General features: G+C 38.7%; 1 protein-coding gene across 2 annotated transcripts; it reads left to right on the top strand.

The window, feature by feature from the left end:
* Nucleotides 1–8629: 8629 nt before the first annotated feature.
* On the top strand, nt 8630–12327 carry tnfa (tumor necrosis factor a (TNF superfamily, member 2)). 2 transcript variants are annotated; one of them, XM_028036920.1, is made up of 5 exons: nt 8631–8800; nt 8913–9061; nt 9167–9194; nt 9418–9474; nt 11420–12327. In XM_028036920.1, exons 2-5 carry the CDS (start codon nt 8996–8998, stop codon nt 11887–11889), a joined length of 621 nt encoding a protein of 206 aa, XP_027892721.1. In that variant the 5' UTR covers nt 8631–8800; nt 8913–8995; the 3' UTR covers nt 11890–12327. The 2 variants fall into 2 exon arrangements, with proteins under 2 accessions (XP_027892720.1, XP_027892721.1); XM_028036919.1 differs by having other exon boundaries at nt 8630–9061.
* The last annotated feature ends 4733 nt before the right edge of the window (nt 12328–17060 follow it).

Genomic DNA, 17060 nt, shown 5'->3' with positions numbered 1-17060 from the left:
TTTCTAACAGGTAGATGCTTCACCAGAGGTTTGTATTCAGAGCAGGGGAAAATAAGATTATGATCAATCCAATCCAATTCTTGGATGTGGTGTATGAGTGCATATGGAAGTGTTGAAGTGCAAAAAGACAGACAAACTCAAATGTGCAAAAGGAGGGGAGCTGAGACCTGGCAACAAAACACCACAAGCATCAAGCGGCAGAGTGGACGCTGAAGGCGACCCAGAAGGTGGAGACGGCCAAGTTTAAATGTTCTGTGCTCCAAATTAACAAATCAGCAGCACCTGTAAAGGGGAGGAGAACAAAGACAGACAGCAAGACACCTACAACCCAGCCCATAGGGCCCAGGGCCGTAACACCCCCACCCTTAAGAAAAGGGCCCCAAAGGGGAACCTTTAAAAAACTCAAAACAAATATGAATTAAAAATGTTTGGGCTGGTAATATCAAAATTTAGTGTTCAGGATAACCGCCGTCACATTGTCAGCCTCCATGTCCCACAGCCATAAGTTGTTGTGTCCGTCATGTCTGTCACTGGTTAGGAAGACTGGCAGAGAATGGTACAGCAGCTGAAACAGGACTGCTTCAACACCCTCAAGGTACCTTAAGAGGAGAAAACCCACTTACGAACACAGACCTGACACCCAAGTTACCTACCACAGGTTCACAGCCAAATCAAAATGGATACACCCAATTACCACTCGCCAAAGCAATAACCAGCAATCCAACCAGATTTGAACTGGTGTTACCCGACACAAAAGGTCACAGCAACAAGTGGTCCACTACCACAAAACGTTGCTACACAAGCAAGTGACCAACACAATATGGAGATCGATACCCACAACACAATCACCCTCAGCATGGTCCAGCACCATACTTGAATTTACTGCTGTCTCTCAGCCACCAACACATCACTGCTTTACAAAGTTTCTCCAGGATTCTCCTCATCACATAATGACCAACAAAACATGGACAACCCCAGCAACAACACAACAACCACAACAACCCCAGCATGGTCCAGCACCATACTCTCATGGGATTCCAACAAAAACGTGGGCCAACTTCTCCACCAGAATGGTCATTTCACAACCAGGAACAAAACACACTTCTTCCTTCCACTGAACTTGAAGCTCGAACAAGTCCATTTACTGCCCACCGGACAATACAGTAACACTCGCCATTAAAGGGGGAGACGAATTTAGACAAAGCTTCAACACACCAACCTCAAACAAATTTAAAATTTCTAAAAGTGCCAATCACATTTCCATGTGACACTCAAGGCAAGATCTTAACTGCTGCTAGCACACATATCCAAGATGTTTTAACCATTAAAACCTCAACCTGATCCATGGTTTATAACAGCAAACAAGTGACAATTCAATGCACAATAAAAACTTCAAAAGCGACCATCCACAGTGTGTCCCCGCTAACTGCCTAGCGAAGAAGCTTACAAACTCATCCCTAGTCTTCGGGAGGCGTAGCTCTGGGTTGCTATGCTTTTAAAAACCAGTGGCACAATAAAGGTGACCAGCAGGCCGTCACCCCCTCGAAACCATGGAATGCTCCGAGCCGATGAAGAGAAAGGGGATAGGGAAGCTCTACCCGCCGTACCTCCACACTAGGAAATAACCAAATTAACAAATCAGCAGCATCTGTAAAGGGGAGGAGAACAAAGACAGACAACAAGACACCTGTAAACCAGCCCATAAGGCCCAGGGCCGTAACAAACATAGATATAGTTGTACGCCAAAAGTAAAAAAAACAAACAATAAACAAATTCAGCCAGTCCACCAACTTACCATCCAGTAACTAAAAATTCTTTAGCATCTATTATATGTTTTATGGGAGCTTCAATCCTTCAGTGTTTATAATAAGATGCTGCAAATTGTCTTTAATTTGTGGTGGAAAGAGGAATATCTTATGCCATTATCTGTTGGGTCATTAGAGCCAGTAACTTCAAAAATCTCAACAAACTGAAAAAGAGGGCAGGTTCTGTTCTATGGACTTTTTTTATCCTCTGGAGATGATTGCACAAACAAGGATTTTTAAATGTTTTTCATTGCCAAAATGCAAAATTGTGGCAATCTGTGGTTAAAAATGCACAATAATTAGTTTTTGTTTGTTGCCAAAAATGCCACCAGAGACTTCAGGATCAGTTAGGATACTAACTAACTAGCTAGGACTCTAACTGATTAGGATACTAAACAGTGAAACAGAAACAGTAGCATGTTTCAACAGACAAACTCTTCAGAGAAATGCGCATGAATATTCTAATCCAGGACCTCCTTCCTGCAAGGCAACAAGGCTAATGAAAGCCCCACTGTGCAGGTGGAGTATACAACAAATACTAAAAGACATGTTTACCTAATGGACTGTATGGTTGTCCATTTGATAGAACTGTTGCCTTGCAGCAAGAAAGTCCTCGGTTGGAATCTGGCTTGTGGTCTTCCTGGATAGCGTTTGCATGTGCATGTGTGCTCAACAACATAACTGTTAAAATGGATTGTCACTCTAAATAGTCATTAGTTGCAAAAATAAGTGGGGATGGACAATGGATCAATGGAAGTTTGCGTGAATTTAGATTTTAATTTTGATCCTCTCCCCAGAGCCACACAAGACGTAACAGGACATTCTCACTTCTTTTTATCTTCTTCACAAAAAGATTCCCTTTTTGGTCAATGTAAGGTGTCCTGAGATGATTTGCAGATAAGCTGTGAATTGTTTTTGTGAAGAGGATGATGAGAAGAAGAGAAAATCTGCTGCAATTTCCTGTGTGACTCTGGGGAGAGTATCAGGTCTTTTTTTTAAGATGGTGGGACTTTACTTGTACCATTTTTAGAAACAGGAAAAAGCAACATGATGTGGCACAACAGAAAGGGATTTTTTATCAAGTCAACTTAAATCCTAATTTAAAATAAGGAAGAAGCTGTGTTTGAAAGTGAACTGAGACCACAAGATGGGCAGATTCTGGAAATAACACATCTCTTTCACATCCTTCCTGTGTTGCTCTCAGGTATCCCCCCTCCTACTTACATCAGTAGGAGGGGGGCACATCACTGGAAAAGTATGTTTACTCAATTATACACTGACATTTGAATTCATACAATAAAGGAATACCAGTGTTTTATGATTCATTTTGATGGACTTCCTACACATCTTCTCAAAAAGCTCCATCTTAGTGTAACTTTCATGCATGGATCACAGCAATATATACTGTATATTTTAAAGCTTAAAATCAGTTAGGATTATGTGGACAGTGTGTGTGATTCCAGTTTACAGCATTTTAATAAACCCATTGATGTTCTTTGAAGAAATTTTTTTTTTTCATCAATAGGAAAGAATTAGTGCATTATCTTGACATTTTTGACAATGCTGATGGTGCATCATAAGATTTTACAGTGGGACATTTATGACTAAAATCACCAAACTAAAATGAATTAGCATTTATAACAGTGAGGTACAGTATGTATGGAAAGTATTCAGATTTTTTTAAATTTTTCACTCTTTCACTCTGTAAAATCCAGCTTCATTAAAAGCAGAACTCACATTATACTCAAAGGAGATCTGTCACAGGAATTAGGTAAATATGTTACACCACTTAATTTGATAAGAAAATAAATATCCAACCACTCAATATGAAATTTGTTAATTTTTAGCAACAATGATTTATAAAACAAATCACAACACTAAGAAATAATAATAGTTATTCTGATAAATACATCAGTAACCAAAAATCCCTCAAAAAATAATTATAGGTTAGATTTAAATCACTCAGTATATATCAGCAAAAACACCTAAATAATAAAATGTCCAAAATTTCCCGTTCTTTTTAAAGAGAATAATGTCCACAAAGGCGTTTCATATCCTCAAATAAACAAAACAAAGTCCTGGAGTATTTCTCAGTTTTAATCCAAAGTCCCAATCCGAAATGAAAAATCCAAGACGTCAACACGCCCCCCCAAAAAATTAATAAATAAAAAAATTTTAAAAAAGAGTGGTACCACCAAAAATCCCCAAATGGAAAAGTAAAGTCCTGATCTCACCAGGAGCGTCTTTCTTTCCCCTCGATTGCGTCCTCTTGCACCGGGCGGCGTTTCCTGGGTGCGAATCTAGGACAAACTTTGATTGCTGTTTTATCTCTTTTCTTTAATTTTTTTTAACTTGTTTTAAACATCTAATCAAGTTAAATCTCCCGCTGCACAGATCTGACAGTGTGCGTCTTCCTCTCCGGCCGACGCCACGCCCCTTTTTATTCACTCATTTCAACCACGTCTAAAACCAGCATGAAGCTGCACAAAATCAGTTTTAAACAGTAGAGATTTGGAATAATTTTAACAATGAAATAACAGCAACTGTTCTACAAAACAGTTCGATACAGTTTCTCTTTTATGTATTTATTCAGAAAAAAATAAACAAATTTTTTATCTTTTTTTCATTGCAGACATTTATTAAAATCAAAATATTCATATTATTTTCCATGAATATAGACTCAACATCCCATCTTGACAGAAAAAACAAGAAACGTAGAAATTTGCAAGGATCAATACTTTGCAAATTTGAGCAAAGGGTCAGTACTGACCTTCAGTCAATACTGACCCTGAGTATTGAGGGCCAGTCTTGAGTAGAAGCTCCCTTTGAGCTGATACAGCCATGAGTTTTCTTGGGAATGATGCAACAAGATTTTCCACACCTGGATTTTGAGATCCTCTCCAGTTCTGTCAGGTTGGATGGTGAACGTTGGTGGAGCCATTTTCAGGTCTCTCCAGAGATGCTTAATTGGATTTAGGTCAGGGATCTGGCTGGGCCAGTCAAGAATGGTCACAGAGTTGTTCCAAAGCCATTCCTTTGCTATTTTAGCTGTGTGCTTCTGGTCATTGTCTTGTTGGAAGGTGACCCTTTGGCCCAATCTGAGGTCCTGAGCACTTTGGAAGAGGTTTTCTTCCAGGATCTCTCTGTACTTTGCCGCATTCATCTTTTCTTCAACTGCAACCAGTCGTCCTGTCCCTGCAGTTGAAAAACATTCCGAAAGCATAATGCTGCCACAACCATGTTTCACTGCTGAGTTTGTATTGGACAGGTGCTGAGCCTGGTATGTGTGATTTCCTCCACACATAAAAACCACATGCGTGGAGAAAACCACACATACCACTTAGAGTTAGCACCAAAAAATTCAATCTTCGTCTCGTCAGACCAGAGAATTTTATTTCTCGTAGTCTGGGAAACTTTTATGTATTTTTTGGCAAACTATGCAGGATTTCATATGTCTTACACTGAGGAGAGGTTCTGTCGGGCCACTCTGCCATAAAGCCCCACTGGTGGAGGGCTGCAGTGATAGTTGACTTTGTGAAACTTTCTCCCATTTCCATCTCTGGAGCTCAGCTGCAGTGACCTTTGGGCTTTTCTCCCATGATTGCTGGGCGGCCAGGTCTAGGATGAGTTCTGGTTGCCCCAAACTTCCTTCCATTTAAGGACTATGGAGGCCACTGTGATCTTATGAACCTTGACTGCTGCAGAAATTATTTTGTAACCTTGGCCTGATCTGTGCCTTGCCACAATTCTGTCTCTGAGCTCCTTGGCCTTCCACCTCATGATTCTTACTTGCTCTGACATGACCTGTGAGCTGAGTTTATATATAGACAGGTGTGTGCCTTTCCTAATCAAGTCCAATCAGTTAAATTAAACACAGCTTCTTCATTGGACTCCAGCTATGGTAGAACCATCTCAAGGAGGGTCAGAAGAAATGGACAGCATGCGAATTAAATTTAAGTGTCACAGCAAAGGGTCTAAAAATTCATGACCATGTGATATTTCAGTTTTTCTTTTTAAATACATTTTCAAAACTTTTTACATTTCTGTTTTTTCTGTCAAGATGGGATGCTGAGTGTACATTCATGAGAAATAATATGAACTTATTTGATTTTAGCAAATGGCTGCAGTGAAACAAAAAGTGAAAACTTAAAGGGATCTGAATACTTTAGATACCCTATGTTACAACATGAACATAATATGTGTGTGTTACTTATGAACTGAGAACAGTCTACCATGTATGTGCCTGGTCACGTTTTGTAAACCATGTTTCTTGGACTCTCTTTTGACTTTTTAGTGTTACAGCTACTGGTGCATATCAGAAATCTGTCCGTCCTGACCAATTTCTTCCCGATATATTTTTTTATGACCTTTCTGTGTATCACTGTTCCTGCTGTGAGCCCTGCATTATAAAATGACAGATGTAAATCTCTGGATTGTGCAATCATATTTGCACAGCTCATTGTGCCTAAACTTTTAAAGTTGTGCAAGCAGTCATCAGCTGTTTTATTGCGGTTCTGAGTTATTTGGTAAAATTTCTGTTCTCTGATGGGGACTTTTGAAAGGTCATTTGATTCTTGGTTTCTTTTTTCACATGAACTAATAGAAAGCTTAATAATATGGTCACCTGAATCTTTGTTGCATGTAAAATGTTATTTTTCCTTTAACAGCAATGCTTTTGTAGCTTTTCTGGTAACAATCACCATTTTATTATCATATCCACTAAGAGTAAATTGTCTAAAATACTGACTGAAGTATGGCTGTAGAATAACAGTTCACCCTGTAGTCAGTAAGATTTGCATTCGTTCTGCAGACAGTTGTCATGGATGTAATGTGTTTTACTAGAACTATTTCCAATGTCTGTTACTTTTATCCATGTATTTATTTTATTCTAACTCTGTTTTGAGAGCCATGCAGTCCCTGTCAGTTAACAGTTTGGTATTCCATGTTTTACTGAAGGTGACTTTGACGTGTAGACATGAAGCTGACCAGAGAACCTGTGAGTGACAACTGTCTCTTCTTTAGATCTTGACATATTAAGTTAAATATGTCAGGACAGAGGCAGGCCTCGTGATTGATCAAATTGATCAATTATCAATTATGAAATGATCAATTATCAATTATCAAATTGATCAAAGTCTTGACAATTGCCAGTGATAATAAAAAGATCAGCAAAATACAAATTCTTATTCTTCAAATTCTTATTCTTCATGCAGACAGCATTAAAATGCTGTCTACATCGTTTTAAACTGTGTGATTGTGAGCGTGAGTGGGAATAAAAATAGCAATAGGTATTTTGTTCCATATAACACAGTAGGAGTGTAACAGGTAAACCTTCTATGCATGCAAACTCAACTAAAAACCCACCTGTATAGGATTGTATTTGAAATGCAGTCAATTACAAATTTATTGCTGGAATCTGACTTAATGTTGTGTTTTGATTGTTGATTCTGTTACATTGTGCTTCTGTGTTTGATATGATGTAAAGCACTTTGAAATGCCTTGCTGCTGAAATGTCTATATAAATAAAATTTTATTGATTGATTGATTTAAACATTTTATCTTATAATGTCTCCATAAATGGATTTATATATTTAAAAAAGCACAGACATTGGACCATAAATGCAGAAAATGATTGGTCCTACCTTCCAAAACACTCACTCCTGTGAATATGAAAGATTCATACTCACCTGATTATGATAGACTCATGACGTTTTCTGTCAAATATTTAAACTCCACAGCTGACCAGACCAATGATAAGAACTAAGTTTTGCTCATAATTGAGAAACTTTAGCCTGTACCCTTAAGTTAACCTTTCACAATGTAGTAATTTTATTCAGTGTTTGCCTGTTACACATTAAAATCAAATTGCTCACCTCACAAAATATTTGTACTTTATGGTAAATAAAGAAAAATAAATAATCATAAAATGAAGCACAACTTTACACTTTTGTTGAAAGTCACAGGTGGACAGATGAACTGTTACTTCAAATGTAATATCCCTTTTCTTAAAGCTGCTCTGATCCCTCAATATGCTGAGGAGAATCATGATACATTTGAGAACTTTTTTGGTCAATTATGAAAAATATTTTGATTGATAATATTATAGTTATTTCGTGCCATTTCAATGTGATTCAGATGGAATACAAGCGACAACATTAAGCACAAATTAAACTTAAATTGTTCTGTGATCACAAGTACCTGAGACTTCATGTAGCACTGACCTCACTGAGTTTCTATACAACCGTTCTCAGGGTGTTTCCCCCTTCACACACGGGGAACAAGTGCTTCCTACAATAGATAAAAGTATTTCCTACAATAGATAAAAGTATTTCCTACTATAGAAAGTACTTGTTCACTGTGTATGTGTGAAGGGGGAAACCCCCTTCACACATACACACACACAACTTGTATACTGTATACAGTACATATTATACAAATTGAAATGCTGAGGTTTTTTTTCTCAATATCCATATGATAAATAGTGGTAACTAAAATGTTGTTGTATTATCTGGAGGAGTGTTTCAGGTCTCTGAATTAAAGGAAGGCTCTAGATGAGTCACAGTTTTACATTGAGGTCTGTCTATTTTAAACTTTGGGGAAGTGACATATTTCTCTCTCTGAGTAGAACATCAGAAAGAGTTCATTTTTACTACTGTGATAGAATTTATGCAGACACGAAGTTTTTGTGATGTTTTTAAACACCTGTTGATGACGGTGTGCGTGTGTGCGTGTGTGTGTGTGTGCTCGAGAAAGAGTAAGTGTTAGATTCTGCTAATTGTGTGTGTCTGTTTTGTGGTGTAAAATGGTTGCGACACAGGTCTGTGTGTGTGGTTTAGGTATAACTCAGTCAGAGGTTTGTGTAGGCGTGTTCTGGTCCACATGAGCCTCCCAGGTTCTGGGTCTCTTCCTTATCAGCTCTCCACTTATTCACGATGAGTGACATCACTGGAGTTTCCACCAACAACAGCTTTTAAAAGAGAGTCTCACAATATCAGGTAAGTAGAAGAAGAGGAGTCCTGTTAGCATACATTTACAGTTTGACTTGGACTGAAAGCAATAACTTACTCAGAACAATGGAGAGTGAATTCAAGGTGTTACTGGATGCAGATGCCAGCACAGGGACAAGTGATCAGACTCAGACATCCACGAGAGTCAAAACATTTCAAGTGTCCAGACTTACCTTGGCCCTGATGGCTTTCACTCTCTGCCTTGCTACTGGTGGTGCTGTTTTCCTCTTCTCTAATGCTCGTGTCAAGGTGAGTGTTGTCTTCAAAAAGGGTCAGAGGCCTGCATCAAATAGTTACTACATCATCTGATCCCACCAAAGCTAACAGTGTCTCTTTCTCTGTCTTCTGACACAGAGTGAAGGATCAGACGAGGGAAGCTCTGGTGGGTAGTTCTCCTTAATTCTTTAACACATTGAACTTTTATGAAGTTGAAGTTAACAACAGCATCTATTGTCTAATCTATGTTTTACAAGTAAATATTATATACCTGAACTTTTATGTATTATTTTGTTACGTAGAGATTTGTTCCTTAAAGGGATAATGTCCCAGAAAAATGCTATTTTGCATCCAGAAGAGGGTTGACATTTTTTCCTTTGATTTTACAGCTTTTCATCACGCCTTAAGACAAATTTCAAACAGGAGAGCAGCCATTCATCTAGAAGGTAAGGACCAGGCACCTACAGGTGTGTGTGTGGGGGGGTGGGGCTGGGGGGGGGGTGGTCAGGGGGGCTGGAGGAGGCTTGATCCCATGCTGCTTTTACCCTTGATGCCCTAAGTGCTATTTGGGGGGGTTTTTGTTTTGTTTTATTTTTTGTTTTCTTTTCAATAATGTATTTATTTTTATTACATTTTTAATCTGGACAATAGTATTTAGCTAAACAGAGCAATTTAGCTAAACAAATTACTCTGGCTGCCATTGGTCTAATAATGACTGAATGGATTCTCAGTTCCTCTGCCTCCATGTTGTTATGACACCAGGTCAGAATGAGGGAGGGGAACTGTGCCCTCTGTCAGATTATGGGCAAGAATATATTTTTCAACATACACTTGTTTGTAAATTAAAACGTAGGTCTGATGTTGAAGTTTTCCTTTATTTTCATAATTGTCCTCACAATAGCAGGACAAAATCCTCGTCACCCCTAAACATAGAGATGGCTCAGCTGCAGAGAAAACTTCTGACTTTAATGTTATCATTCTGCTCCAGTGCTGGACCAAATGCCCGGTTCGCTCCAGGCAGCCTGAGTCAGTCTCACTGCTGTGGGTCAGAATCAGATATCCTGATATAAAGAAACAGTAACATGACCATCACCGCGAATCCGACGCACCTTTTAGTTCTCTGCTTCACTTTAATCTAACGTTACTATCAGGCAGGTTCGCAGTTTGCACTGCTGCTGAGAGATCATAAAAAATATATCCATGAAGCTTGGGCAACCAAAACAGTCTCTGTGGCACTTATTACAAACTGAACAGTCAGTAAACAGAAAAGCTTCGTCTGATGATCTGTCCCAGTTACTGCCTTATGAATGAAATCTCCATAGGTCCCTTGCATCCAGTAGAGAGATGCACAGCGCAGCGGAGCAGTTCTAGCTCCACCTTATTTACTGTGATGTATTTGTGAACAAACTGAGCTCAAACATAAAGATTAAAGATAGCATCAGATTGTAGCCATGGTAACACATCAATCAATCTATCAATACGATTTTTTTGTACATAGGTTAGGGTTAGACAAAGTAAACTTCCTAATTAATTCCTAAATGTATGTTTTTTTTCTCTGCCAAAACCATTAAATAAAAATTAATAGCATTGTCATTCTCAATAAACAAATGCTAAAGTTTTAGACCTACGATCTGTGTTACAATTCAAGCATTTATAGGGGCCCTAGACTGTACATAGACCTTTGACAAAATTTTTTTAGGTCGACCAATGAAGACACTGTAACAGAAATTTCTCTCAACCTTACAATTCTAGATCTCTTAGAGATGCCTACATAGAAAATTATGTAGAGTTAACCCCTCTGAGCTTTTTTTGATCTTTAAAGCAGCCTGTAGCAAAGTTGCAATGAAGATTAAACAGTCAGGTATTAAGGTCTATTAAATAAAATAGCAGTAAAATTACTTGTTTCATAACATGCTTCATAACCAGCAACCTTCTCTCCTATGGTCTGTCTCAGATCAACACAATCCTCCAGCACAGTCAGCAACATTATACCAGTCAGGGAAAACATAGACTAAATTTGCTTTGATTATCTCCACATGACATTGACATAATATGATCCAAATAAATATTAGATTCTTGATTAATATGGGTTGTTGTTATTTTGTTGTACGGTGTTTTGCTCAGTGTGCTCCTGCCCATCTAGGTCAAGGGCAGGGGCACAGCCTGGTAAGAACAAACTGCAAAGTGCAGTCTATAGCTACATTAAAACCAGAGGCAAACAATATGTATAATTCTGTTTGTTTATTTATATAAATGATACAAAGGGATTTTTTTATGGTTTTATCTCCATAATTAAATTTATCTTTGGTAGTTTTTCACTGTCTACAGGAGGGTATTATAAGTGCAATTACCTGATATTCATGTTCATTTTCATGCCTGTGTTTTAAACAGGAGAACACGACCCCGCCATAAATACGTCAGTGAAGTGGATGAGCAAAGTGAACCAGGCACACTCTCAAGGAGGTCTAGAACTAAAAGACAATGAGATTTTGATTCCTCATAATGGCCTCTACTTTGTTTACAGCCAGGCGTCGTTCAGAGTAAGCTGCAGCAGCAATGCTGATGACCTTATTTCCAATCACATGATCCACCTGAGTCACACAGTGAAACGCTGGTCCAGATCATTTGGCTCTAATGATGAGAGTTCCTATCGGACCCTCTTGCATTCAGTTCGTACCGTGTGCCAGGGTACAGCCAGTAAGGATCCAGACTCAGCTGGAAGCCGGTTCACTGCAGTATATATGGGAGCAGTATTCGACTTAAAGAGTGGGGACAGACTGAAGACGGTTATGGAAGAGAAGATGCTTGAGAAACTTGAGGAAGATGCAGGGAAGACTTATTTTGGTGTCTTTGCCTTGTAAAGAGAGCTTAAAGAGGGCAGTAAATTATGACATGAACATACATGTGGTGGTAGAGTAGAACTGACCCTGTTGCATAGTACCAAAAGAAACTTTTGTTTTGTAAGTTTTACATGTACAGATCAACCAGTGAGTGACAAAAAGGCCTATTAGAAAAATAATGACTGATATGTTCAGACATCCAGGCTACAGAACTATTTATTAAGATATGCCATTTTTGTATCACTTATGTTGTGTGTTTTTGCTGCTAACTAATTGTTTCACTACAGCCTGGCAATAATGTGTAGACATATTTATTTATTATTATAATTATTTTATTTATTTAAGTATTTATTCTTTTTTCTCTTATTTTTGTAAGTTGGTGTGTTTTTCTGTTGACTAAATCTTGATATATATTATGGTGTTTGTGGTGCAAAGCACTTGAATAAATTTTTTTTTTAAGATTACAAACTCTGATGATTAGACTTTGCAGTAGTAGTCTTGTTCTCACCTGTTTATCGCTTGATCAACCAGTCAGGATGAGGTTTTTGTGCTTTTTTAAAACAGAAGGATTTCTGGGAAGACTGCAGAGGCTGCTCTTTTCCCAATGAAACCACTAAGCTGTCAGAAGAAAAATGCAGTTAACAAAACACCAGCTAAAAATACATAGACATATAACAATACACATTTAACTTTGAAAGCACTGTGATCAGTTGTCTTATGCAAACAACACTGCACTCGATTGGTCAAAACATGTAATACAACAGACAAACAATGTCATGATTCTCGTGGTTGGCTCTGTATATTTCTGAGTTTTTTTGCCTTCAAAACGTGTTTGATAACATTTGACAACAATAATTAAAACTTCTGACCTGCCAATATATATATATATATATATATATATATATATATATCAAAAAAATGGCGTCGGCTCAGCTGGTTGCCTGCAGACATAGCTCCCGTCGTGTGCTGTAACTGCGAAATAATTTCCCTGCTGGGATGAATAAAGTAAAAATTATTAATTATTATATATATACAGTGGTGCCTGTGGTCATTGGGGCCCTCGGGGCAGTCACCCCCAAACTGGACCAATGGCTACAACAGATCCCAGGAACAACATCAGACATCTCAGTCCAAAAATGTGCAGTCCTTGGCACAGCTAAGATACTGCGCAGAACCCTCAAGCTCCCAGGCCTCTGGTAGAGGACCCGAGCTCAGAGGATAAGAACCACCCGCGGTGGGTGAGAAGGGAATTTGATATATATATATATATATATATATATATATATATATATATGTGTATATAAATTGGCAGGTCAGAAGTTTTAATTATTGTTGTCAAGAGTAATAAACACAGTTAAAGACTTGTTGGTGAATTAATTTGTTCCCATGTTATGGAGGGGGAATGGTTTATTTCAGGCAGCTGAAATATCCATTTTCTCTCCTCCTTCCCCCATAACTCTGGCATATACAGAGCAAATGTTTTCGAACTTACTTGATTTATTGTTGATGATGAAAGGAATGAACACAGTTAAAGACTTGTTGCTGAATTAATTTGTTCCCATGTTATGGAGGGGGAACAGATTATTTCAGGCAGCTGAAATATCCATTCTCTACTCTCCTCCCCCCATAACGTTTGGGAATAAAGAGCAACTGTTGCCAAATTCTCAAATATTGTTATGTGTGATAGCCTGTAGTATACTAGAAATTTCCTTACTACAGTAATCTGTCATATTTTACATTATAATGGGATTTACCAGAAAGTCCACGCTCTCGTCTTTTCAGGAAGTCTTAATTTTTGTGCCATGCTTTCAGCCATCCTCTTATATCAGCAATGAAAAATTATAAATACACACTACGTGTTGAAAAACTGTGTTTTGGTGACTGATTTTTATCTGTGTCAGTCGTAAGTGACAAAAGTTGGAAAAAGACCGATTCACTTTGCGTTTAAAATAACACAAAACAGCGTAAAAAGACCTCGCTTATTTAATTATTTTTCAATTTTGTAAACAAGAAGAGATGATCCTCCTCTCTGGCTCCAGTGCGCGCTCCCGACACACGGGAACAGAATTTCGCAGGAATGTCGCTAGGTTAGCTCACGTTCAGCTTCCGTAGCTCCGTTTAACCACCTGTTCGATTCGCTCTAATGGGCAGTCCGCTCCAACTCACGATATTGATGACGTTGCTAATGTCAGCTCAAAATAGGCTGTGACGTGGCTAGATACGTGAGCGGCTTTACATTGTGATGTCAATTCTAATTTGTTATTGCAGTTGGCAACATTTGCATCGACTTCTTCACCAAGTGAGCAACTTGGGTACATTTACTTTGGAATATTTAAGATAATTTTCTCTGCCCCAGAAAGAATTCCTGAGGTGAATTTAAGCCAAAGATCTGACAAAATGAGTTACATATCTGGAGCTATAAACCTCATTGGAGCTGGACTGGGATTTTACAATGCCACTGAGTTCAATCTAAGACTCAACACTGACTTCAGTGCCTTAAGGAATTATGGGGTTCAGCAGAAAATTGGAAGCTTGACCTCTTTCTGTCCTAACACGCAGCAGGATAACTGCTCCACAATAACCAGGATGGGCTTAGTGGAGAAAACCAGAAGATTTGCCCCAGGAGGGCCAATGACTGACATAGAGAATCAGAATAGAGGACATATAGGATCTGAAACTAGATCACCTTTGACACAAACTGAACTTAATGCTTTTGAGATCAATTTGCCTCCAGTCTCCTTGGCAGATTTCATGAATCCAAGCTGGAACCGGTTTCGATTCAGACAGAAGCAGGCATGTCCACTGTTATTGGTTGTGAACTCTGCAGAGTTCCTTTCTCAACAAGGAACCAGGACATGTCCAAACCAGGCTGCTAGATGCCCTATCACTTCTCAAACTTACAAAGAAATAGATAGTGGGAATAAAAAAATAATGGGTACTAGTGTCAAACCAAGGGATGGAAGAAGTTCATCAACAGATGATGTTGTGGTGATTAATTCCTCTTCTTGTGAAGTAAATAAAAAATCAGGAAAACAGAAGGACCAACAAACTACAGCAAAGACCACAAACCACAGGGATGAGCAAACTGACAGACTCACAGTTATACAAAAGGAAAATGTGAAACAAGAGTATCTGGTGTCCAACCTTTCTTCTAACTTTATGTGTGCTGCTGTTTGTCTAGATGAGTCTCAAAATGATGATGATGACCAGCAAATGTCCAGGGATCAAACTGAACCAGAACCTCCTGCTCAGAACTTGAAATGGCCATGGAAGATTTTCAAATACATTGAAAGTATTTTTGGCAAAACTTGCAAAGAAATGTCACAATTTTTAAACCGAGCAAGAAACATTATTGTGGCCACATTTCAAACAACAAGGATCAGATTTGCAAGTTTTTTAAACACATCTCAAATGAGAATCAGAAATGAGTTGCTTGAATGGACCGTCTCTGCTGCAATAAAAGAATATTTTTCTTTTGTAGTTGAGAGAATCTGTCACCTTGGTTCTGAGATCGCTACATCATTCATTTCTTATTTAAGGATCGTTTTCAATGACATAGAAGAAAGATATTCAAGCATTCAAAACAGAGTGGTACAGTTCTTAAGCAGAGTCAGAGATAGAATAGATGCTGTCAGAACAGGACTCATTGCTTATACTAACATTGCCCTAACAAACATCATGGAAATTTCCCAAGCAGTCAGAGACAGAACTGAATTGATGTTCTTTAGGCTACAAGATGAACGAGTTCGTTTACTTGACAGAGTCCTTGAGCTAAGTTTTGACTTCAGTCTGGCAATAGTTCAAGGTTGCCAGGATGGTTTCGATGTCTCCTTCACATTTGTTGCTGAAGTATTTCAGTCAATTGGGAGATATCTTGCATATTTTTTAAATCAGACCTCAACAAGAACCAGGATTGCCTTTGACACAACCAAAACAAATATTTCCACCTGTGTCAGTTCATTTCGAGCAAAAGTATATGCTGCTCTGTGCACACTTAGTGTTTTGAGCAGCTGGGTCAAATTAGTTTTCAGTAGGCTCTACAGATCCGTTTTAAATACATATCTTCAAGTTAAGGCGGCCTTTGACACAGCTAGAGGGAAACCTCCAAACACAGATGAAACGCTAAATGATGACTCTCCTGAATCCTGAATTTCTTTTTCCAACAGTTCTTTAAAAGAACACTATATCTGGGGGGCAGGCTATATATATATATACATACAAACATGCATACATACATACATACATATAGATATATACAGTACACACATATATAGACATATATATGTCTATATATGTATGTATGTATGCATATATATATACATATATGTATGTATGTGTATATACACGTACGTGCATATACAGTATATATATATATATATATATATATATATATATATATATATATATATATATATATATATAAACATGCATACATACATAGATATAGATATATACAGTACATACATATATATATATATATATATAAATTCCCTTCTCACCCACCTCAGAGGTTCTTATCCTCTGAGCTCGGGTCCTCTACCAGAGGCCTGGGAGCTTGAGGGTTCTGCGCAGTATCTTAGCTGTGCCAAGGACTGCACATTTTTGGACGGAGATGTCTGATGTTGTTCCTGGGATCTGTTGTAGCCATTGGTCCAGTTTGGGGGTGACTGCCCCGAGGGCCCCAATGACCACAGGCACCACTGTGGTCTTCACCTTCCAGGCCCTCTCCAGTTCCTCCCTGAGGCCCTGGTATTTCTCTAGTTTCTCGTGCTCCTTTTTCCTGATGTTGCAGTTGCTTGGTATTGCTACATCTACCACAACGGCTTTCCTCTGTTGTTTATCCACTACGACAATGTCTGGTTGGTTCGCCATTACCATTTTGTCTGTCTGGATCTGGAAGTACCACAGGATCTTAGCTCTGGCGTTGTCCGCCACCTTTGGGGGTGTTTCCCACTTTGATCTCGGGGTTTCCAGTCCATATTCTGCACAGATGTTTCTGTACACTATGCCTGCAACTTGGTTATGTCGTTCCATGTACGCTTTCCCTGCCAGTATCTTGCACCCTGCTGTTATGTGCTGGACTGTCTCAGGGGCCTCCTTGCACAACCTACACCTTGGGTCTTGTCTGGTGTGGTATATCTGGGCCTCTATTGCTCTGGTGTTTAGGGCCTGTTCCTGGGCGGCCAGGATGA

Source organism: Xiphophorus couchianus, chromosome 13 (genome assembly GCF_001444195.1).
Source record: "Xiphophorus couchianus chromosome 13, X_couchianus-1.0, whole genome shotgun sequence".
NCBI lineage: Eukaryota > Metazoa > Chordata > Actinopteri > Cyprinodontiformes > Poeciliidae > Xiphophorus > Xiphophorus couchianus.
This window is presented reverse-complemented; position numbering and strand designations above follow the sequence as displayed.

Excerpts from the sequence above, each read along its gene's own strand:
- tnfa (XM_028036919.1), top strand. The coding sequence starts at position 8,879 with ATGGAGAGTGAATTCAAGGTGTTACTGGATGCAGATGCCAGCACAGGG. Across the intron at positions 9,195-9,417 it reads ATCAGACGAGGGAAGCTCTG|CTTTTCATCACGCCTTAAGA; the intron begins GTGGGTAGTTCT and ends TTGATTTTACAG. Across the intron at positions 9,475-11,419 it reads AGCAGCCATTCATCTAGAAG|GAGAACACGACCCCGCCATA; the intron begins GTAAGGACCAGG and ends TGTTTTAAACAG.